This window comes from Sphaeramia orbicularis, chromosome 13 (genome assembly GCF_902148855.1).
Source record: "Sphaeramia orbicularis chromosome 13, fSphaOr1.1, whole genome shotgun sequence".
NCBI classification, from domain to species: Eukaryota; Metazoa; Chordata; class Actinopteri; order Kurtiformes; family Apogonidae; genus Sphaeramia; species Sphaeramia orbicularis.
Window position 1 is genome coordinate 21595344 of NC_043969.1, and position 26394 is coordinate 21621737.

Genomic DNA, 26394 nt, shown 5'->3' on the forward strand with positions numbered 1-26394 from the left:
GATAATTAATGGGATTTATTGCAATTTTCTAAGCTTATGAGGCTCATACATGTATAATGTGGCCTGTGTCACACAAGGCAAGTCAGTCACTGAAAGCACCACAGAAGAAGGAGCTGTTGCCCTTACACTGTACAGATTATGTGCATGGCTAATCAGGCAAATGAATAAGGGGTGGACATCCTGCAATAAGTCACTTCCTCTGTGACATGCATGCTCACATCTCTCTGTGCCTGTCTCTGGTGCCGACTCGATCTCAGAGTTGCCATGCCGACAGATTGGGGGATTCCTAATTCTGATCTAGGCCACTGCACGCACAAACAGGCTTCACACATGCAAATACATGGATGGATGCAATTCAACACACGTGCAAACATGCCAGTGAGTGAAAAACTGTTTATCAATAGGATGTATTTCATGGTGTCTACCTTTTCTAATCATGGCAGTTCAATCTAATAATCAATAATGGTGTGTGTGTTCATTTAGCACTGAAAGAATGTGAGTGAGAGCAGATCATCCTGTTAATCAGGTCAATGATTCTTAATACCTATTTTAACATCAGCACAGCCCCGCAGGCATAGTCAGATATACATCTAAGCACACTAAAATATACATATATAAACACACACAAGGTACATACAGAAAAAAGACTCCAGTCACTGATGAAACTTGAAAACCTTTATAGGAATCTGTATTTAATTTTTAAACTACATACATTCATACATCTCTCAAATAGAGAAGCAGACAGTGCATGTGAGTGTAAAATCTGTATGTGTGTTTGTGTGAATGTGTCGTGGGGGGAATTCCAGCTGCCTTCTGCACATCTGCATATTTATAATGGGATTACAAAATGTGATGGAGACATAAAGGGACATCATAGGCAGAAGGATGCAAACTGTCAAAGCATATACACGTCTGTATACATGAATAAATAATCATTTATTATATATTAGTTGTGTGTCTTTATGTGTACACACAGGCAGACATGTTTACCTTGGTGCACCATATACACTGGCATCAGGAGTTAAAATAGGAGGCTGTCACACTAGACTTATTAAGATATTACCCTCAACTATCAAACATGATTGTGTACTTCTCCAACTCGCATATCAGGTACATCTGTAAACATTTACATGAAAAGTGAATCCTGCTGATGAAAATATACTTTGATATATTAATCTGCATAGGCTCCAATTAGAAACTTTAATATTCCTCAAACAGGTATGACAAAAATCATGTTTATGTTGATAACTTTTTTGACTTGTAAAAATAAGTATTCCTGCAGCCTGTTGTGAGAGGGAGGATAGGTATCTGTGAGTGCATCAGTGTTGCAGATGTGTATATGCGTTCATACATTATGTATGCAGGAAAAAGACTGAGTAGGTCAAGTGCGCTTTTGTCTGTGTGCATGGATGCTTACACACATACTTTAATGTAGAACCACATATACATATCTCCAAATTTAGTGTGTGTGTGTCGGGCATCCATGTATCCCTGCTTTACTGTATGAGTGTGTATGAATACAAGACTGTGTGTGTGTGTGTGTGTGTGTGTGTGTGTGTGTGTGTGTGTGTGTGTGTGTGTGTGTAGACACGCTAGTCGCTGTCTTCTCTCTCCTGAGCCTCAGCCAAGGAGCTCTCATCAATATTCTCCAGGCTGTCAGCATGCTGGATGCTGAGCTCAGAGAGTGGGATGCTGGGTAATGTAGTCTGTTCAGGGTAGAGCCAGGGCTTTAAGCCAGGCTTGTTTTTTTGCTTCCACTCTGAGTACTTCAGACAGGCTTTGTAGATCTTCTTCATCGCCTACAATGGGTGGAACGGGGAAACCGCACAAGAAGGACATTATAATCATTTATTTAACTGCAATGAATATCATTCATGTCATTATTTTAATGGTTTTATACACGTCACTTCTATGATGTATTTACAGGAATGTCGATTTGTTTTATATTAACACAACACAGGAAGAGGTATGTTTGCATTCAGAGACAAAATTAGGTGGAGAAACGCATCCAAGAAGACGTGAAACAATTTGGATTTTATACTCCTTAAAAGTTTAATTTTATGGAACATTTATTGCCTGTCCTAAAGATATATTATGTTTGTTCAAGTGGACACAATTCCTCTTGGTTCTTTGCAGCTACTAAAGTATATTTAATTATGTCACACATTAGAACACTTCAAATAAGGATTTGATGACTGTAATGTTGAATGAAGAACAATAATGAAAACATCCAGATGTATCCAGACAGACTGGTGATTCAACTGAAGATTAACTGAATATTCTATAAATAATTCACAGATTACCTCTTTTTTTTTTTTTTTTTTTTGAGCTGATGAACTCTTTTCCTTTCAGTCAATATAGTACAGTAGAGTGCAGGCAACTCACATTTTGGAGATGCACAACATGAACCATTATGTTGGGAAAACTATATCATATCAAAAAAATATACTTAAAAACACCTCAACCACTAGTTAAACTGAACTTTTATAACTATAACTTAGTAGTACTGCTCAACCTCTATGACAGAGTGCAACCTCTGCACCTGTTTATATAATTTGATCCTCCACATTTGTGGGTTCAGGGTCTTTCCCTGCGTAGATATTTAAGCACTGGCCACCTCCATCAAATTCAATGCCACCATCATATCTGGATAACACTCAAATAGAGGTTGTGAAGGAAAACACTGTCTAACCTATGAGACAGCCTTTTTCATTGCATTCATTTCAATACATTGCTTCTATGAAGCTTGAGCCAGTTAAACCTGGAAAAACCCTGCACTTAAAGCTCACCAGAAAGAGGTGTTTGTCTCAGAGTTTGTAGTCAGGTTTGTCTTCTTGTGTGTGCAGAGACATTTTATACAACAATGGTTGTGTGGACAACCAGAGTTAACCAAATTATCCGTTTAGAAAAATACCTGTATCCATGGATAGTCATGGATGAATCAAAGTATCAGACCTGCAAGAGGGTATGTAAATGGCTCTGAAAAGATATACCAAAAGATACTGGATTTATATATAGCACTATTGCGGAATTATGAATTAAAAATTTAAATTCTTTAAATATTCAAAGAGAAAAAAATCCTGTATTTATACTAGATGTTTTCTTCCTCAACATGTTTTTTTTCAGTGGGATTTGAGCATTTGAGCATCTCTCCAAAGATGCTATTTTTTGACTCCATTATCAAGGGATTCCTCTCTCCCAGGGTGCTCTCTAGAGAATCTCTGCCCTATTTTAACAGATATGCAACTCACTGTCACATGGAGTGACACAGTATGTCTGGAATATACATTTGAATAAATATTATATTACTTGAGTTGGAGAGCATTGTGAAGTGCCTACAGTTTACTACAAGAGGTCTATAGATATCCACTTGTGTTGAACACAGACACAGAATCTGCAAATTACTTACACGAGGAGCAAGGAAGTGGGAAGACTTGTTGACAACCCACTTGGGTAATGAACCTGCACAAAGAGAGACAAGAAAAAGGGAGTGAGCACAAGAAACAAACAGGGGAGCAAAATATGTGAGCCTGAGAAAAATAAAGGGAACGAGAAGGTGAGAAGAAGAGGAGGACAATGGAGAGCACACACTGGAAAAGAAGGATTTAGAGTTAGCTTTATTACATGTCATGTCAACCAGGATCAAAGTGAAGCTTTTCACTTCAATGAAACCAGATGGGTCGCTCACACACAAACACACATTACAAACAGGGGATTAAACAGATTTGTTCAATCAGGCCTCGCGAATAAGAGTAGTCATAAAGAAGGGAAATTAAGTGAAATGTGAGAAAACGATTACTGAGCAGAAGTAAAAGGGCTCCTCAGTGAGAGGTGGGAGAATAAAACAGACCCTGTCCTTCATATGGTTACTATGGAAACACATTTTGACATAAAGGCAGGGGAATGAATCATTCAATTAGAACTATGAACATGTGTTTAGCACCTGGGTGAGTGTGCATATGTATATGCATTCATTTGTGAATGACTTTGTCCACGTGTGTTTCTGCTGTTTGTGAGTGAGTTTGCAGTGGTTACCTCGTGGATCTACCTGTGCCATGTACGTGAGGGTACAGTGGCTGGGTCCCTGGCTCTGAACCATGTAGCCAGTCTGAATGGATACAGCTCGCACAAAGTCCTTTTTAGGAGGGTATTTCTGTAAAAGTAACACATACAAATACGTAGTTAACACACTTTGTTTGATTTGTATTCTCAGCATGCAGCAGCTTCAAATCTGTCCTTGAGTAGGACAGGGAACTCCCCAATGTTTTCACTCACTGTAAGATGTTAAACATGACAATGTCAGCTAAAAAATTCAATTTAACTACATAACTTGCGATTATCACTAAATGTAAATTGCACACAAATTAACACACACACAAAGATTGTCGGAAATCATCTCTATTCATCAAATGTTTTTCTTCTACCTACACTGCCAGGTTGCATTTATCTGAGCAAATAGGTAAGAGCCTCCCATTGGATCATTACTGCAGGGATTAAGTTAAAGTTAAGGGATAAGTTTCAACTGACACAAGTTACTTAATCCTAACTGATGACATGAGTAGGTTCTCATTTCTTTAACAGCCATGTCAGAAGACATATTCCATGGTCATGGAAAAGACGCTCTCTTCCAGAGGGGTCAAATTATTGGCCTGCATCAAGCAAAGAAAACGAGTAAAGAGATGCTAAAACTACTAAAACTGGATGAAAAACTGCTCAGTGCATTATTAAAACCTGGAAGAACAATGACGAACCATCATCTTTGAGGAAGAATTGTGGTTGATGATTATTTAAACATTTGAAATCACATCATTAAAAAAATGAAAAAGTGAAAAAGTAGGCAGAGCTTACACTTTGCCCCTCCTGCTCACCGATACCCTGCTTACCCAGGCATTAATTTTGAGTCTTAATTTTCAATCTTTTCTAAAAAATGTAAAAAACAAGAACATGTGAGTGAAATTTGAAAAGCATCAGGTGAATAGTGTCTGAGAAATGGGATGGAAAAAAATCTCGGATGCATGGAATGTCTGGTATATCTATATATCACATTCCACATTCACATTAAGGCCACACAATGTGTCAATGTGCCCCAATGTGTGGCCTTACGAAAACTACTTATAAGTGAAGATAATCAATAAAAAGGCTTAAAGTTGGTAGGGAGCATAAAAATTGGACTGTGTTTCAATGGAAAAATGTCATGTGGTCTGATGAGTCCACATTGACCCTGTTCCAGAGTGATGGGTGCATCAGGGTGAGAAGAGAGGTGGATGAAGTGATTACCCGTCATGCTGAGCACCTACTGTGCAAGCCTCTGGGGGCACTGTTATGGTCTGGGGTTACTTCAGTTGGTCAGGTCTAGGTTCAGCAGCATTGTGTGTCCAAATTTAGGCCAGCTGAACCTGAATCTACTAAATGAATAGGTCTGAACATCAGTGGACTTTTCTTCACTGATGACACAGGGATATTCCAAAATGACAATGACAGGATTCATCAGGATTAAATAGTGAGACTGATTCAGGGAGCATGAGATAATCATTTTCACACATAAATTGGCCAGAGTTGAACTCTACTGAGAGTGTGTGGGGTGTGGAGAAGACTTTCAGCAGTGGTCAAACTCTCCCACCATCAACACAATATCTTGGGCAAAAAACAAACAAAAAAAAACATTGATGCAAGTCTTGACATGTGCCCTGGTGATACATGTCATAATCAAAGCAGATAGTTTTTCCTCATACATAAAGTATATATGAACTTCTTAATTCCTGGCTGGTAAGAATGTTTGTGCTGTGTTTTTTTCTGGTGACCAGTGATTTGATTTTCTGCTTCTTAGTCATCCAGTATTTCTGATGCAAGAAATTGCAAGATCGAGAAACATACTTGACTGCGGACTCCTTTGGCTACCTCGGGTTATTATTCATGATGTTAATGTACAGTTACAGTTAGCCTGCAATAACTGGAGCACCACACTGCAGAGTGTTTAAGAAGCATACAGAGCAGCAGTCAGCTTAAGAACCTTCACCAGAGAAACCATTCATCTTCTCCTGTGATTTGGTGGATATATTTTGAGAGTGCATGTCATTAATAAGATCCATTGTAGGAAACTCTGATTACATTAAAATGACAGTTAGTGTGAATCATATCTCCAGGTTCCTGGGGAATCAAGTACAACATTATGATGCTCTAAGCTGTAAAAGTTGTGGATCGTTTTAATGCGTGGGAGATGACAGGATGTCTGTTGCATTTATTTTCTAATCAGTTATGTGTCATTACATACTCTTCAGCAACATAACATGAAATGTCAAGCAACCTTTGGCCTTTCTTTATGCACAGGACTGAAAGAGAGGAAAATAAGCAGATCAAACATTACAAGTGAATTCACCTCTGACAGTCAAACTGTCAAATTCTTCTGATTAACAACAGTGACCTTGGAGAATCACACACAAAGCCATGCACACATTCTGTCTATTAAGTTGGCCACCACTTATTGATGTAGGAATGCGGAAGGCGAGGTGGAAGTCAACAGCTACCAGTCACATGAGAGACCTTATCCTTTTGTAAACATTACATTAGTGAGTGAAAGAGAAAATAAGAACCCAAGGAAAACAGACAGGAAAAGAGACTGGAGGATAGGGTGAAAAAAAATGAGACTGAGCCAAAAGAGAAAGAAGGAACAGACAAAAAGAGCTCAACAACTGACTAGTTAACCAAAGTGACAGAACGATGCAGTTTATCACTCAAATCTTATCTGGTTTCAGCCTCTAAACTGTAAGGATCAAATTCTTTTATGTGACTGCAGCCTGATCTCCTTTCTGTTTTACAATGTGCTTGGTCAAATAAAGTTGTAACACACTTTTTGCATTTTTCTCACGATTCCAAAGCCCCCCCCCCCAAAAAAGTAGAAAATAATTGAAAAAATAATAGGTAATCAACAAAGTTGTTTATGACAACACAAGAGAGATGATGAATACAAGCATTAGCACAAGATCATTCATTTGTTCATCTTCCACTTGGACAAGAAATGCAGATATTCAGCCAAACTACAGATTTCAGGCTCATTTCCAAACAGACAGCCAATCACAAGGTCTCGCCACTCTCTAATCAGTCTGCTTGTTTTACTGGCCTTTGACACACAAATTACACAAGTCTCAAAAACAAGACCACAATCAAAAAAATCGGACCAATGACCCTGTAGCTTACCGGCCAAATTAAAAACTTTGGGAAATGTATCCAGATGCCATTTATTATCACCCAGTTATGTGTATTTATTATATTACAGAAATAGCCCATGTTTTGGTCATATTCCAATCAGATCTGTAAAAAATTCAAATTCCAACTTGATATCATTGATACTGATTTATTGTATCAATCCACTTCCTATCTCTTATAATGGGAAAATTTGTCAAAGTCACACCAAATCCAGAATCAGATCTGGATCGAAATAATTTCAATACCTTGTGTTGACATCATTATCATACAGAAGCTGTATACCAAGTTTGAAGTCAATCAGAACTGTAGTTTGGGAGAAAAAGACGATTGAAATTTTTTCCCCATAAGAGCCCATGTTAAATTTTCCGTAAGTTCCCGGATCCAGAAGAAGATCCTGATCAGCATGTGGTCATTATGTTTTGGTCATCTCCCCATCAGGGCTGGACTGTAGAAATTTACACTGGATATCATTTATATTTACTGAGTTATTGCATCGATCCACTTCCTATCTCTTATAATGGGGAAATTTTTCAAAGTGGCACCAAATCCAGAATCAGATCCGGATCCAAATAATTTCACTAACTTTTGTTGACATCATCATAAAGAAGCTGTATACCAAGTTTGAAGTCAATCGGAATTGTAGTTTCGGAGAAGAAGACGATTGAAATTTTTGTAACGGACAACGGATGACAGACGACGACAGACGATGACAGACGACGACAGATGATGACAGACGACGACAGACGACGACAACGGACGCTGCATGATGACAATAGCTTACGGCCTGTCGGCTGGTAAGCTAAAAACAAACTAAAAACCCACTATACTACTATAAAAGAAAAGCACCACTAGCACAAGGTACATTTATTGTCTGTCAGGTAAAAGCATCAAGGACAGGGCATCAGGGAGTGGCTTGTTTTTGGAAAAGTGCCAAACATTCATTACTTCCTGGAAGGTTCATGAGATGAGTAGACTTTTAACTGAGACACAGATACATCCACAGCTATATATTTACGCATTTCTTTCCATACAGTGTGTTTAAAGGTTCGGTTCAGTGTTTGGGGAATTCAGGAAGATCCAACTATAGAAATTAACTATCATATTCATGACTACATTTTCATTTGTGTATAATCACATCACTGGAGTCATTGTGTTTTCGTCACCTCAGAATGAACTGTTCAGATCCACAGAAGAGCGCTGTGTTTTTATAGTAGCTCAGAATTGACTTCTTCATTTCCTATCCTATTTTCCATTTTATAGTCAGTGGTATCCAGTGTTTAGGTACGCTACTCATCTGCTGGGTAGCAGCGTGAAACAGAGTGAATATCCCAAGACTAAAAAGCCCCAAAATAACCAAATCCAACTGCAGCTCTAATGAGGGCATTCCGCTTTTTGAGCTGTGGGGTATTCAGTTGACCACACTGCACAAATATTGTCACTTTAAAAGGTGGACTGCATAGGATTAGTTGTGCAGTCGCTGAGCTAAAATAGATAATAACTTACTGCATGCTGTAACTCAAGTGGTCTGAGCAGAAACTAGACTTCTGCATCTCCTCTTGACACCCCCCCACCCCCCAGAAGACTCTAACCAATTACAGGCCTTTTCAGAGGTGATTGACAGCTGCAAAGACCAGTCACCAACTGTGTTTCTGTAAAATGTCAAGTGAACAAGAGGCAAACTTTGAAAAGACTCAAAGACTAAAACACAATTATGTGTTTCCTTAAACTGGTTTGGAGTCAATAATTTAGCCTGCAGTGTGTTGCCAGCAGGGTATGTTACACTTGACTAATTAACAGATTAGAAAAAGCACCTCATCTGGTTGTTTTGCATCTGAATTGGCTGTGAGGTCTTTTTCACAGAAGATATAGAGGAATAATTTGGTCTTTATCTGTCCACCCTACCTGTTCTACCTGATTACAGTAAACAGCTAGAGTCAGCTGATCAACCATGTGAGTTTAATGTTTGCCACAACAGACTTTATACAAAAAAAACTTGTTTGAATTTCCTGTATGCATATTTACTCTTTAGTAAATACCACCTCTACTGAGCCATAAATATCCCCAGAAGCAACATGGCAGCTCCCCTAACTGTGACAGTTTTGCTTCACTGTGCTGTAGCAGAATAAAAAAAAGAACTGCATTGTTGATCCTTTTACTTTATGGAGAAGAGTGAATACTTTTATTTCTGGAGTATTTCTGTCTGCTGAGGCTATAAGCTCACTAAACTGGATCACTGCTCATTACAAAGCAGGCTGTTTAGTTCCACAGAGCTGCATTAGCATTCCAGTGAACATTTTGAGTACACATGAACAGGGTTAAAGTCGGATGAATGAGCAAAAAACTGGAAAAGTGTGTGCATTATATACTCACAGGGTGTTTGACAGAGTAGTTCATGATGATATAGTCTTTTCCTATCTGCAGCCAGGAGCGAAGGGTGATCACGTCACGGTTCCGAAGAGGGTTTGGACAACTCCCTGATGACAAACAGGAAAAGTTAGGTGAAAACGTCACTGTGGATTCTAGTGCCCTGTATAGTATGTGTGTTTTGCCTCCTTTCATGTTAGTGGTGAATTAAATCAGACTTATATGCACAGAATTAATTGATACATAGATGTGTAACATACAAGAGTAGTAACCAACATCCGCGTTGACTGTAAGTTTCCCGATATCAAAGGTCTCGATGACATTTGTATCCCATTTTTTTCTGTAATCGATGTCATGGAGAACATCGTACATGGTCTCAGCTGACGCATCCTTACACACCATCCGACACTGAAAGCAGAATACACAAGGAAAGAAAGACAGATATCAATTTGGAGGAACAGAAAATAAAGCAATAAGTGAATTGGGGACTAAAATAAGTATAAACTGACTGACTTTTAAGTCAGTTTTAATAGCTTTAAAACAGAAAAGTAATACCATTCCATACCATTGCTGCAGCACAAGAAATTGACAAACTACTACACTTCAGCATGCATTATTTCCCCCTGAGGACAAATAATGTTGATCTGTAAATGTATATGTATAATATTACTGACAAACAAATGGAAATGCTCATTATTTAACATCAGTAAAATGAAACATAAAAACTGAATGAAACTAGACACATTAATGTCAAAATTAATGTCTCTCCTCCAACTTCAGACCTTTTATGATTAAAAAATTTTTTGCATGGATCCATGGGGAAAATTTGTATTCATCTTGTGTAACTCGTGCTATTGCAATAATCATGCAATGTCATATTCCATAGCTTTATTTCAAATATATGTTTTGAAGTATAAAAATCCTTGTCTGTACTATTCATCCACACAAACAGAACAGATAAATCAAAAGGATTTATGTGTTAATGGATCCTACACATGCTCTGACACACAACCAGAGAGACAAATGTGGTGACCAGTGTGTAAATGATTAGACATGAGATGGCCAGAGAGTGTGAAAGCAGAAAGACGCAGTATCTATGTGATCAAGCGACACACCACTGACCACAGATGACTCATTATAAGGCCTGAGGTCTTAATGGAAAACAATATGTTTGATACAGCACAGAGACAGACAGTGAAACAATAGGGGTCAAAAGGTTACAGTGTCTTTGAGATTTTTAGATGCCAGGCACATCCACATGTCCCTCACGTGTCATGACATCTAGGAATGAAACGGACTTGTCTTTCCCTATGACCAGGATTCAATAAAGCATCCTGAAAATGTGAGGTTATAAGAGAAATAAACCAGGACTATTTGATGCCAAAATCTATGTAAAAACATTACACAAAAAAAAAAAAAAAAAAAAAATCTGACCGACCAGCTTCTGCAAGTAAACTCAGTATTTAGTGTGACCTCCTTTTGGATTCAGTAAATCTTTAACCCTCTAGGGTCGATTGTATGAATGAATGCTCTTCTTGTGTTTTATTACACACCTTCAGAATGTCCCAGAAGTGTCAGTCTCTTATTTTTTTCTGTCAAGATGATCTCATGTAGCTTCCACAATATTCATATTTTTTCTGAAATGCCAATTTATGTTTTAATACAGTTTACATATTTGCTGTATATTACAGTTGTACATTTGTTACTGACTAAAAACTGTTTATGTGTAGTCATAGTCATGGTCAAACAACAAAACTAAAGGCTGCCTAAGATTTTTGCATAGTATCGTATGTCCATTTGCTAAATTCTTGCATTGCAGCCTAATAAATGCATCATTGCTACTCCTGCCTATGTCTGATTTGAATCAGATGACTGCAGTAAAAATACACCCATGTACAGTCGTATGAAAAGGTCTGCAGCCCCTGGGTGAAGCTGTTACTGCAGTTACAACTGCCAGGGGGAATTACTCACAATAATAACAACAACAAGGAGCACAGGGAGAATCATGTAAAGACAAAACCGAACAAGTGAGACAAGGAGGCTGAGAGTGACAGAGAGGACAGAGACAACAGAACAAGAACGAAACAGAAAAAGTGCACCGAGGCCGGTTGTCTGTCCCAGATGATATTCTTTTTTGCTCTCACTACGAACCAGTGCAGTAGGTTTAAAGCACAGTCTTCCTTTCCTTGTTCCCTGAGGGTCTCATTTAGGAAAATGATCACTGACTTCACTCTCCATTTGGCTGTACAACATTTTACTTTAATCTTGCCTTGAGCACCAAGTCGGTACTGGATATTATTATCTGATGTCCCTCTACAGAAGCTGATCAATAGATCTATTACTACAGAGTTACTGACAGATGAGAGTATAATAAAAATATAGCAGAAATTGTATCTTTACACACACAAGCCTTAAAACAAAGAATTTCACTGAATTAATAATGAAGCACTTCAAAAACACAGCCTATGAAATGTTAACTATACTTGTTTTTAACCGTGATGAAAACACTGGAGAGTACAAGTAAAGACAGTTATGTTTTTGAGGCAAAGACCTAAATTGAGCAAAGTTAATTGTCTTGGGACCATATCATTATATCTCTCAATTACCGCCTTTAGTTTCCACCCTATTTCTTGAAAAAGTGTTATTTTATTACCGCTGTCATATAAAATTTAAACAACAATAGTGGTCTGTGTACCACTGTACATGACAGCTATGCTCACTTGTTGCCAAGCCACTGCTTTGTAAATCAGCTTTGTTTATATGGCTCCTGACAGTTGTAGTCTCACAGGGCTTCACAACATCTAACCTGTGAAAGGAAGGAAAATGGAAAAACTAAATTAAAACGACAAGCACAAAGCAAAGATGAAAAAAAGAAAATGTAGAATGAAAGGTGCGAGCAGGTGAACAGAAACCAAAATGTGCATCAGGCACAATAACTACTGAAACATAATAGTGAAATATCAGTGACATCTGGTTCAACGTGATCGACTGTAAAAGCTGGAGTATGAACTGATTTTGGCCCTGATAAGGAAAGTCCATAGTATGGAGAGAATTCCATTCATTCATGCTCGAGTATCAGATGATCAGGTAGCTTGGACAGCAGTCAAGAATGTAAGCAGAGTCGAAGAGATTTGAGGACAAACTACAGCAATCCATGTACAGTATGTTCCCATGAGCCAGTAGGGGTGGCAGTAACTCACAATGTACTAGGCCATAAGCTCGGATTGTCATCGGTCTTGATTTGTCATATGATGGCCATTTATCAGTGTAATTAGCACAGTGTACATAATTAGTGGACAGAGGAAACATGAAGTCACCCACTGGTGAACTGCTCTTTTGAAGCCAGTGGTGATTTGTCATTAGGCCAGATCTTTGGAGCCTGAAGTGATCATATTTGGACACAAATAAGAAACTGTCTGTCCCGAAATTTTTTTTTATTAAATAATCCAAAACTCAGAAAGTCAGACTCAGCAGCCAAGTCACACAGACCTGTCAAAGCCTGACAAGGCAGTAAAAGCTTCTATTAGACCTCAGATCTAATTAATGGAGCATTAATGTTGTTGTCACAGCTAGCTAGGCAAGTTTATTTCAGTCCATATACAGCAAAACTTGACTATCTGGTGACACTTCAGTGTTTGGTTTTAATTCGTTTATCGTGTGGTATTAGAGTAAAGTGATGTTTTGCTGTTGCAAAAGACATACTTTTTAATAGTCGAATCTATCAGCTGCAGGTCTGGCCCCTGGACTTTACAAGGACCCTTTAGATTTATGTTAATCTGCACTGATTCATTATAAAATTTTAGATAAACTAATCCACCGCAGTGTAGGTAATTAATTAAGACTGCACCACCTCAGATGTGTGTGTGTAATTAGATAGACACAACCCAACATGACATTCCAAAACTTTTTGTTCAGCCTACAACACAGAAGGTGTTCAGCTTACCACCATTTAAAAAGATGTCGATTAAGTCAGGAATTGATTGCTGCTCTTGAATGATATTTCTGTGCTTGCGCTTTATTCAAGTGCTTCCATTTCACGCCCCTTTGATTCCAAAGTATTTGATGGGTTGTTGTTTTTTTTACATTTATTTGACTGAAACAAACTGACTAAAGCCTCATATCTGATATCTGTGATTGTGGCCAGAAGACTTGCTAATCACAGATCACAAAGAATAAAGGGATCTGTTGTATCCCTGGGTGAACTGATACAGGAGTAGCAGGAAGAAGGAAAACCCAGATAAAAAGGTGAAAGATGAGAACGGTGGGGAGCGAAAGCCATCCAGTACAGAATAAAGACGTACAGCCAGCTAAGTACACGTGTGCATAATTCTATTACACAGTAATTTAGTAAACTAAACAGATAAAACAAGGAGACGGAGATGGAGGAAGGCGGGTGAGGTAGAGTTCAGAGAGATGGAACAAAAGATGAAGATAAACAGGCAGACAAATAAGCGCATAAATTACATGTATTTGGTCTTATACGCCATCTTTCCTCAGTTCTTGTCCACACTGTGCCCACTGCCCACTCATAACACCCATGACCTGGCTCTGATCCCAACATCCCACCACTCGCCTACTCCATTCACCTCCTCCTGTCACCCACTCTTGTTCTCTCCCTGCCATGTTTCCTTCCACCACCTCTAACCTGTCAGCTTTAATCATTTGCTCCTCTGGGGTCTGAGACACGATGAGGGAAAGAAAAAAAAACAAAACAAAAAACTGGAGGGTTCGTGTGATTCATCGCTGGGCTTCCCTCTGTGTTTGCGGGGGAGATGGTAAACCCAGGAGTCCCCACACTTTACATCTATGTATGTGTGCAGCAGTGATGCAAGAGGATTTAAAGTAAACCCAACCACCTACACAATAACACATACAGTATACAAAGCAGTTGGTGCTGCTGGTGTGAGTGATTACAGCAGTGAATATGGCACCAGTAGTGGTGATAATGACACTGATGACAATTAGCCTCCTAATGATAATGATGATTATGATGATTACTCGTCTGTTTTCACACGATTTCTGATGTAGGGACATCGGTGATTCGTTGCTGTTTATAGATCTGTAGTGTTTTGTTCATCATGTTGCAAATCTCACCCTTCCCCACATTAGTTTCAGTCTTATGGATGATGTATTGTAGTTTTCCACAGCAGAGCAGATGTAGGCTAAAGATGTACTGCATGAGGAGAAGTGGATATATCACTCTAGTGGCCACCTATGGTACTACAAGGCCTGTCCCTAAATTGTCACACAAAATTGCAATCATCTATATTATTATCTATAGTCTTAACTTTATGCCACCACCACTAAGTCTAATAATTGTTGAAGACATGTAATTATTCTTCTGTTTGCCTTTTTTTTAAGTTTGGTACATTAAACCATATACTGTATATATATAAACAGTGGACGGAGGAATCATGATGGCACCCATTAGTTTCTGAACTGCTGTGTTGAAACCAGTAAATTGTGATTTAATCTCCATGTCATCTTTTCAGAGCTGGAAATTACCATATTTGGACAAAGGGGGAGGAGCAATGGAAACCTGAGGGGTCAGACATGAGCTAATGTTAAACGCTAAATTTCTGACTGTAAAATGATGAACTTCAGTGAAAACTGTGCAACAAAATATAATTACAGTATTGTTGCTCAAACCTATTAACACTTTTGAGGTGTCAGCAAAAAAAGTGTGTTATTACATAAACAGGAACTCTGAAAGTTTGACTCAGCACGTGAGCAAACTGTCGTATGGACCTGTCAATCAAAGCGCACAATTCCCATTACTGAAATAGTGAACAAAAGCACAAAATGAAAATAAGCCACTGCTATTTTTGTATTGAATTCATATCACATGGTGGTAAACAATGTTGAACTAATGATAAAATCTGTTAATTCTGTTCGTTTCCTCACAAGTTTTTATACAGAGGAATGGAGGCAAGTATCATGATTATATAAATTACATGATTGTCATTTGATGACTGCATAACAGTGACAAGACTAAGTATTGCAGCAAAAAAATCCCATGAATGATGAAATATGTCTGTAAAGTATCTTCATCTTCAACAACAGAACGTTTTAGTCTTGGTACATGTTGTTTTGCATTTTACATTATTCCTACTTCAGAGATTCGATTCGATTTGATTTTATTGATCCGACAATGGGGAAATGCATCAATAATGTCCTTTTCATGTCTTTTAAAAATTATTTAACACCACAAATTCAGTTTCCTCAAGCTTAAAGGTACATTTTTGGTCCTGAATGAAAGTTGAAGAAAATATTGACTTGACAATTATCACAATAATTATAAGTGTTAATTTATTGGGACATTTCACTTGGTTTCAACTCAAATAATGTAAAACAAGGAAAAGATTTGCCATTCACCAAAAAAGAGCATCTACTTTTATCGCATGGACATAATTTGGGTTTGAAAACTTTAACACAGATGAGAACTGTACAACAGAACTGTACATTATATATTAGAAAAAGAATTATACATGACTACCATGTCTATTTGATGAGTAAGAATCCAAAATGTCCATCAAAATAAAAAAACAAATTAAAAAAAAAAAAACAGGCTTCATATATGTTACATGTGTTATATCCTAGTATGGATTTCTGGATATGAAGTGAACTCTATTAGGATATGACATTTTGGTCATAGATGCTAATAATTCTAAAGGGAACAGAGACGGTATAAAGCGTTGTGTCCCAACAACATTAATCACTCGACATACATCAGCAAAGACACATGCTTTTATTTCATCTATAAATAGACTAGCAGTATCTGCGGCAACGCTTCATGCCCTTACCCTTGCACGAGTACACCTATAGACATAAAGCATGCAAACCGATTACTACTCACCCACAGTAAATCTAATTTCACAACCTTGTGCACAATTGCAGATAAAGACTGAAAATAGAAAGAAGTAGTAGGCACAGATGTGGTGTGTCAGTATTCGGATGAAAAGTGCTAGCCTTTGTGAAAGCGAGTGAGACTGACATAAAAAGAAAGTTATAACATGCAGATGTGAACCGTGCACCTGCGATATTTACATATAAAGTGCTGTCGTTACTGTAGATATAGGCCCCACCCATGCTCCAAGTGCGTGTATCCGTGTGCACTTTCTACTTGTGTTTGCAGAGCTGTCATGAGGAAACACACCTGTCCTACGTGGAAAAGGATGAATAAGCAAAACCTGATGCAGACACGAGTAACCTCTCCTTGAACATACGCAGGATGTAGACCTATAAATGTGGCCAATTTGCACAATCCTGGTTGGTGTGTTGACTAAACCGCAGAAACAAACAAACATACAGCTGGGAGAAGCCGTCTTGTGTTGTGGAGATTAAACCTGTATGCACATACGCACACACCCATTATATTTAACACAGTAAACACCTGAAGGCCTGCCCACACTCGCCTGACCCGGACACACAAACAGGACCTTTTTCCCTCTTCATATGAGAGGACTTAATCACACAAGGCTCCTTTTTCTTTGCTTTGACAGATCAAGCACAGCACAGGTTTTACTAATTATTGATCTAATTTCACCTAAATATAGTGAGAGAGTAATATAGAGAAGTAAAGCAGAAATAATAAGTGCTTTTTCTACTCTAACATGTCAAAATGTTTTCCATGATAAAGGCCTGTACGGTTTGTCTTTTTAATCATCTCAAAGCCGTCAGCCGTGAAGCCAAAGCTGCCTTAAAGTGAGAGGAACAGAATTACAGGTTTTGAGTCTGTTAAGGATTAATTTGCTGGTCAGTTAAGTTTCCTGACAGCGTTTCCAGCTTATGTGTTTTGCTATTCCCGTGTTTTTAAAATCCTAAGTCAGATTCTACAGCATATGAGGTGTTCAAGACCGATCATTCCGTCATTCATCAGGTTAATGTGCACAGAAAAATGTGTATATACAGTCATGGCAAAAATTATTAGACTACCCCTTGTTTTCTTCAATTTCTTGTTCATTTTAATACCTGGTACAACTAAAGGTACATTTCTTTGAACAAATATAATGGTAACAACAAAAATAGCTCATAAGAGTTTAATTTCAGAGCTGATATCTAGTCATTTTCCATGGTTTTCTTGATAATAACCAAAATCACTTCAGTTCTTACATGACATTGTACTGCCAAAAACAGTGCTTCTAGGCATTCCATGTTTTCTTTTCTGTCTGTTTTAGTCACATGATACAGACAGGAGTTAGTACTTGACTGGATACATATTGTTTTTAAGGACTTCTGATGGTCTAATAATTTTTTCCGTGACTGTAAGTGTTGATACAGGCAGGTTTCTAGGCTGAAACTACACATAAATGAAACTATTAACATAATTCAAAAGGGGAAGTGAAGTATTACGTGTTCACTCTGTATCGTGACACATGTTCACACCATTTAATCCTGTTCACAATGAACCGTGTGTGCTTTTTCTCAGTCCCAGAGCCCCAGCAAAGCATAATAAATCTCTCTTATTAAACGTGTTAGATGTTACACAGCAGTATCTCAGTGGCTTAAAGTGACACTGCTCTCCTGATGACGCCTCCACTGTGACTCCCAAGACAAACATTCACACTTTAGACAAAGTGCCACGACTGCTATTTGGCTAGATAACAAAGTTTACTCATTAAGCGTTTTCACAAGGCTCGCACGTTATCTTACCTAAACAATGATCTGAAACAACTATATATTCCCCTTCCTGGTCCTCTTACTACCATGTTTTTTTTATTTTTTATTTTTTTTTGCACCTGATTTATTATTCAAGAACTAAAAGGTGTAGAAACAACTCCAAAACACCATCTCCAGACTCTTCATTTTGTCTGAACAATAAAACTACAAGCGACTGGAAGGTATTCAAATTAAAGCGACATTAAACTGAGATAAGCAGCAGTTTTTCACATATGAAAATGATAATTAAACAGCTAAAAAGACCAACCTGTAACCTATGAATACACCCTGTTTTATCACTTAACAGGTACTTTTTTGTTTTCTTTCACTCTTACACAGTTCTTTTCTCTATTGTACACAATTCAGTTTCAGCTTTTGTCACTTCCCTGTGTGTTAAATTGATGACAAACTACGCAAAACCACTTCTGGCGCAAGCAACTACTGTGAACTGTTATGCTTAACTGTACTTCAGAGCAAAAAAAGGCCACACTCATCCTGCTTTCTTGTAATGGACACCATCATATTTACTGGGCTTAAGTATTGTAAAAAGTTTTTCTCTACATATTTAGACATTTTAACCTCATTTGTCTACACTTAACAAAGACAGATTATGCAGACTGTAAGATTGTGAGTGTAACAGACTATAATATTTAATCCATTGTGTGGTTTTAGAGAGGTTGGAAAAACCAGCTATACTAATATGGTGCCATGCAGCAAAGAGCACCGGTAAAAACGAGTCAGCACTATGGATCTTTTCCTGTCATATGGATTATGTGCAGGGTTGCTTTTTTTTCCTCACATGCCCATTAATGTTTTGTGTTTATCCTCTTCTGCACATGTCTACAGCTTCACAACTTCCTATTTTCAGCATAAATGTCTGTGGAAGCCAATGTGCAGGCATTAAATCGGTGTTTTTCAACCTTGGGGTCGAGACCCTACGTAGGGTCGCCTGGAATTCAAATGGGGTCGCCTGAAATTTTTAGTAATTCATAAAAATAAAAACTTACTAATAAAAATATATGTTGAGTTGACAGAGACAATCCCAATTCATAAAAGACATGACAAACTGTGAAGCTGAAACTGAAGCACTGTGGTACTGTTTATCTTTCAAATGTTCATTGTGGTCAGTTTCAGATGCTGCAGCTCTTTCACAATTCATAGTTTGAGTTCTTGTTTGTTCAGTATTAATTGTCAGCCTTGTAAAGCCAAGCTGGACTGACTGTACATATCCTGACCAAGGAAAATAAAATTCTCACTTTGTGCAGTAATCTACACCTGGCTTTTCTGCCTCCATCCATAATAATATACATTATATAGATTAAATGTCATCTAACATTAACATTTATTTGCAACATAGTATCGCAAACTATTACATGATCAAAAATAAATTAATTTTAGCAAAAGAAATGTGTTTGTTTTGAATGTCTGGGGTCACCAGAAATTTGTGATGTCAAAATGGGGTCACAAGCCAAAAAAGGTTGGGAACCACTGCATTAAATAGTGTATTAACCCTTTCATGTATAGTGGTCACTACAGTGGACAGTTGTTCGACACCTGTTTTCTTGTATATTCATGAGTTTTGTTGTTTTAGTTCCATATCAGCCAATACAGTGGACACTTAAGCATCATCCCACACACTGCAATTCACACCATTACAGTAACTTTACTGTTCTTGATAAACCTGATCTGCAGTAACATGTTTGAGGGTTTTTTTTGGGCATATTATCTCCATGAAAAGAGTAATAACTTGTATTAGAGTATGTTAAAACTACACAAAACATCAGATTAGGAGCATTAAAAATGTTTTTATTTCATAGTTTTCTCACAGAATATCACTTTTTGATATTACATTCTTTGCTTCAAAAACTAAACGCATGGTGTCCAGCTGAGTGGACATTTTTGTATCTCCATGAAAAATAAGTTAATGGAAGAAAATTTCAATCACATTTTTTTTTCATGCCTAAATAGGAATAAAAACACTAGGGGGGAAAAATCTTGACTAAGGTTCCCATAATTCATGCATGAAAGGGTTAAATGCACACTTTTTGAATTTTTACTGACTCTCACCTTCATTTTGTGCACGGATTTGCCCTCCTCCAGACCTTGGGTCCACACCGTGATGCCCCCCTTGTTGTGGGTCAGGAGCCAGCCCTCTTCGCACAGACACTCCGCCTTGAAGCTGGCAAACGCCCGGTCGTCCGGGATGGTCACAGATTGCCCAGACATGACACGGAAAAAGGAGAGAGGATGAGGAGGGATGAAGGGAGGAGGAAAGGGGGGAAGAGGAGACTCCTGGTGGGCCCCTGGAGGAGACACGGTGAGAAGGGGGGGACCAGAGGAGGAGTCCTGCTGCTGTGAAAGAATAACTTATCTAATTCAATTTCCTCCTTAGAAGCTGTTCTAGGCTGGCGTCTTGTGATCTTGTGTGTGTGCGCGTTCAAGGAGGCGCAAAACCGCAATCCACCCGCAAAAAAAAAAATTAAAAAAACTATTCAAACAGATGTGTAGGTGGAGGATCACACAGGTGAGTTTGTGCAAAAAATAGCACGGAAATAGAAGAAGTCACGGAAAACTAATGAATGAAATCAAATCGGCAGATCACAGCGGCTGGATAAGTTTGAAGCTGGTGCTGCAGAGCTCCCAAACAGACACTCTTCTGCTCAGACAAACCATATGTTTCTGATTTTCCGCTCCTTTCACTCCGTTTCTTCTTCTCCTTCTCTCCTCTGACTCCTTCTCTAAGCCTCCTCTCTCTCTCTTCCCGTGCGTCCTTCAATGTCCCTTTCAATTGTGGGTTTTTTTCGTGGGCTTAGAATAATTCGCAGCGGCTCTCCATCGCTGCGTCGCGGCTGTGGCAGGTGGTGGAGGAGATGCGGGGAGAAATAGGAGGAAGAGGAGGTGGAGAAGCAGCGGGAGAGGAGGGGAAAGCAGGCCGAACAGGCGAACAGGCAGGCGACGCATAGACGCTACAATGGAAACGCCTCCATGCGATGCCTTCAGGTGACACTCGTAAAAAGTTCGAGCTGTCATCACCTTAGGACATTTTGTTCATTTAACTTATTTGAACCCTTTCATGCATAATGGTTACTCCAGTGGACAGCTGTTCTACAGCTGTTCTCTTGTACATTTTATATGCATATTATATTTTTATATTTTGTTGTTTTAGTTTCATATCAGCCAACACAGTAGAGACTTATGCATCATCCCAAACACTGCAATTCATATCATTACTGTAACTTTGCTGTTCTTGATAAACCTGATCTGCACTAACATGTTTGAGTGTAAATCAATTGTTAATTGTTACACTGTAAATAACAGTTGTTGTTTTTTTTAAACTTTTTTTTTTTTTTTGCATATAATCTCCATGAAGGGAGTAAGAAGTAGTATTAGAATATGTTAAAATGTGAGAAAACATCAGATTAGCAGCATTAAACATGTTTTTATTTCATTGTTTTCATATCATTTTATGATACTGAGTTTTAAATACATGTTTCTTTGCTTCAAGAATGAAATTCATGGTGTAGCTGAGTGGACAGTTTTGTAAATCTATGAAAAAAACAAAAACAAACTCAATCTCATTGTTTTTTTTGTTTGTTTGTTTTCATGCCTAAGGAGGAATAAAAACACTAAAAAAAAAAAAAACTTGACTAAGGTTCTCATAATTCATGCATGAAAGGGTTAAACAGACATAGCACACCTCCAACCGTCTGCTGGTTTATTTCTAAAAGTAAGAAGCTGCTTTGTAATACTGAAATGGCGTAACTAAATGATATTTCAACTCCAGGCTTGTGTGCTTATGTGATTGCTCAATAGTAAATTATTTACATGTATTGATATTGACTATGACCTGCATACTTGTGCACCTGACCATTCCAGCCATGGCAGAAGTTGATATAAATGTTTTTTACCGTGAAAATGTGTTTTAACCCTTTCATGCATGAATTATGAAAACCTTGATCAAGATTTTTTTTTTTTCCTGAGTGTTTTTATTCCTCTTTAGGCATGAAAAAAACAATGTGACTGAAATGTTTTCGTGAACCTATTTTTCATGGAGTTACAAAAACATCCACTCAGCTGGACACCATTCATTTAATTTTTGAAGCAAAGAAACATGCATTTATTGCCATATTGTGTGAAAACTATGAAATACTTTTTTTTAATGCTGCTAATCAGATGTTTTCTCACATTTTAACATATTATTATACTAGCTATTACTCAGATAATATGCAAAAAAACCCAACAACTTTTTGTTTTAAAAGAAACTGTTCTTTACAGTTTAATAACAATTAGCAATTGATTTACACTCAAATATGTTACTGCAGATCAGGTTTATCAAGAACAATAATGTAAAGTTACAGTAATGGTATGGATTGCAGTGTATGGGATGATGCATAAGTGTCCACTGTGTTGGTTGATATGGAAGTTAAACAACAAAATCCATGAATATACAAGAGAATAGCTGTAGAATAGATGCCCACTGTAGTGATCAGTATGCAGGAAAGGGTTAAAATGTGTTTTAAAGGCAGTAAAATGCTTTTGCAAGTTAATCGGAAAGAAATGGCAAACTACCCAATCAAAGCCTTCTGTTAAGATGAGATAAGATAAGATAAGCTATGCCTTTATTAGTCCCACAAGGGGAAATTCCAGATTTACAGCAGCAAAGCAAGAAAGCACACAAGAGCAAAATGAAAAAATAAAGACAAATTACAAAAAAAAAAAAAAAAAAAAGTTATATGCTGATCATTCCACTTGATTCAGATTCAGAATACTTTATTAATATATACAATGAATCCATAGTACAGACTTTCTCAGACTTTCTCAATTGCATAGCCTACAGTCTACTTTGTTCCCCATATTATATTCAGAAACATTCCACTTTTTATGTCTTTTTATACACATCAGTATTTGCTTTAGACCAAGTGCAATGACTACACACACGGAGTCCCGGTTACATTTTATCAAGAATGAATCACTATGTCACAATCATTGCATGAGAAGAGGTAAAAATATTTTATTCCAACTTCATGTGCAACAGTATATTTGTCCATATTTATTGAATGTGAAATGCACAGCTTCTTGTGTGTAATTTAGATAAAGGTGGGTAGAATCTATCATTTTAGAGCTTTACACCTTTTTACACATGTCTATTGTACAGTGTTCCCAATGCAGCTCTTACAAGAGAACAATTACACCCACCACAAGCAGTAGATTTAACATAAATACTGGAATAATTCACAGCTTTTAAGTAATTTAACAACCTACATCTCTATTGTTACATGTATGTAGGTTAAATAATTAAAAAGCAGAAAAATAAAGCTTTTTCTACTGTCATATGATTGGTTTTTATGTACCCTGGGTTTTGACTGATCTGGGGGAAATATTCCAAAAGATGGGAATGGAACCTTCTGAATTAGAGACATTTATATCTGATACGTATACTGATGTGTGTACAGGTATCTGGTGAAAGTTGCAGTCTAGGTGACCTTTTACTGACTGTGACTTTGTAAGGCTGCTACCTCTTCTCAAATTTTTCATGTCAGTCAAGTTCCTGGTTAAAAAGTAAAGAACTGTGAAGGGAAACAATGGTGGGTGGGGTCTGTGGAGTGTTCTGTTGACTCCATGACCCAATTTTTTTTCAACATCTTTATTTTCCAGACGGTCCCTGAATGCAACCTTCCACGCACCTTTTGGTGAAGTAGTCAGGTCTTTAGCACCACGAACACGCTTCACACTTTGCTGACGTGTTGAAAATTTGAGTTGTTTATCTGACTGCCATGCTTCCTTCCGACTATTTCTTATCTTAAATAATCACATCAGTTGTACACAGACTGCACGTTATCAACATTAGACCAGATCAGTTTTAAAGTCACAGCAAAAAAGAAAAAAAAAAAAAAGAAATCTATAATTGTCCATCCTTTGGTGTGTTAGATTGCCCCCACCAGTTTTTCCACTCTGTCACTTTTCTGCCTCTGCTTTCATCTTCAGATCTGGAAGCCCATCATAATTTAACCATGGGGCTCAGAGTGCTGTTGGCTGTATCCCAGGTTACATAAGCACATACAGTATGTGTATAGACCACACATATAGGGCACACTGCACTTAAGTCACTGTTCACCCGTCATCAGTTTGTTATTTGGGTCTTACCTGTTACTCCAAGTATCTGTTTCACTTACCTGGTTTGCTTTGGGGGGTTCATCGCACTGGATTATGCACCTGCTGCAGCTACATTAACCCATAAAGACCCAAACATCCACTATCATCCAAAACCATCTCCTGACATAAACTGTTTAATACCTGCTGATCCACTAATTCTATCAACCCATGTCAATAATTGGTGTAAAATACAGTTTGTCATCTTTTCATGGTCATCACATATGACCCATTTGGATGTTCAGAGGCTCCATAGTAAACGTGGAAACACCATCATCTTCTGGAACACTGATTCACCAGTAAAACCCATGGAGTCTGATAAATTACAGTGAATAGAGACACCTGATTTATGTTCAATTAATGATATATTTTGCTGAAAAAGTCACTTTTTCTTTAGTCTTCTCTCTTTCTGATATAAAAACCTTAGAATTTACTCTGAGCTTCAATGAACATCTACATCAGGGGTGTCAAACTCATTTTAGTTCAGGGGCCATATTCAGCTAAATTTGATCTGCAGTGGGCCAGACCAGTAAAATAATAACATAATAACATATAAATAATGACAACTCCAAATTTTTGTCTTTGTTTTAGTGTAAAAAAAACCCCATTAAATTATGAAAATACTTACTTTTATAAACTATAAAAAAAAAAAAAAAAAAAAAAAAACTGGAATTTAAATTAAAAAACGTAAGAAAATTTAGTGCGATTTTAACAGTATTATTCCTAAACTTATCATTTCTCCATGTGCATTATGGATCAGATCTACAAAGACACTAAACACTGAGGAACAGGAAGAAAAAATGTTAAAACTGTGCTTAATTTTCTTTAGACATTTCAGGTTGTTCATATTTGTTCAGGTTATTCACATTTTAGTGTTACAGGATAGTTTGGAAATGGAAATATTTTCATAATTTAATGTTATTTTTTGCACTAAAACAAAGAAAAAAATTTAGGTTGTTAATTCTAGGGTTTTTTTTTTTTTTCATTTTTTTTTACTTAATTAAATATTCTTTTTACTTAATTGAAGATTTTTTAATTTTTTTGGCTTACTTCAAAAATTTTTTTACTGAATTGAGGATTTTTTTTTTTTTTTTTTTTTGCTTAATTCAAGATTTTTTTTTTTACTTAATAGAAGATTTTTTTTTTTGCTCAAGTGAAGATTTTTTTCTGCTTAATTCAAGATTTTTGGCTAAATTTAAAAACATTTTTTGGCTTAATTGAAGATTTTTTTTACTGAAATAAAGAATTTTTTTTTTTTTACTTAATTGAAGTTTTTTTTTTGCTTAATTGACGATTTTTTTTTACTTAATTGAAGGTTTGTTTGGGGTTTTTTTTTTGGCTTAATTCAAGAGGTTTTCCTGAATTCAAGCTAATTTTTTTTTTTTTTTTTTTTTTTGCTTAATACAATTCAAGACTGTGGAATTTTTGCACTTGGCAAAAACATCCCAGGGGCCGAACTGGACCCTTTGGGGGGCCACATTTGGCCCCCAGGCCGCATGTTTGACACCCCTGGTCTACATGATCAGTAAATTACATATAGGAAAAATACCAGATTTCACTGAAGAAACGCAAAATAAAGAGGATAATATTGCAATAAACAGCGATAAATCACTTAAGAATGAGGTAATATTGAGGAATAATTAATTTACGAACTGCCACAAAAGTAGCACTTAAAACTAAAAAGTTAAAAACAAATCTCAGTTTCTGTTTCATTACAGCTATAGGAGCCAGGTGTTTTTTCTGTTTGGAAAAGTGAATTCATTTAGATAACAGAAATAAATGAAAGGAACATGCATTGTGTTATAAATATTTTTCTTTCCGATTGCTACTGAGCTGCTTTATACCACAACTACACCCCTGCAATACACCATTTTACTGACCAAAAGGTCAACACGCCATAGAAGGAAATTCACAGGCTTAATTATGGTTGTTTCCTGTTTAGGGCCACCTGTATAATCCAGGTTCACTAGAACAAATGATCTGACCTACTAAAAAATGGTTTCATCTATGGTTTTTCTG

The 26394-nt window shown here is 37.3% G+C and overlaps 1 protein-coding gene across 1 annotated transcript; it reads right to left on the reverse strand.

The window, feature by feature from the left end:
• Nucleotides 1-660: 660 nt before the first annotated feature.
• Nucleotides 661-21149, reverse strand: stard10 (StAR related lipid transfer domain containing 10). The gene is made up of 6 exons (XM_030153021.1): nucleotides 20293-21149; nucleotides 9828-9975; nucleotides 9574-9677; nucleotides 4036-4153; nucleotides 3410-3462; nucleotides 661-1799 (listed from the first exon to the last, which is right to left on the reverse strand). Exons 1-6 carry the CDS (start codon nucleotides 20449-20451, stop codon nucleotides 1593-1595), a joined length of 789 nt encoding a protein of 262 aa, XP_030008881.1. The 5' UTR covers nucleotides 20452-21149; the 3' UTR covers nucleotides 661-1592.
• Between the last annotated feature and the right edge of the window lie 5245 nt (nucleotides 21150-26394).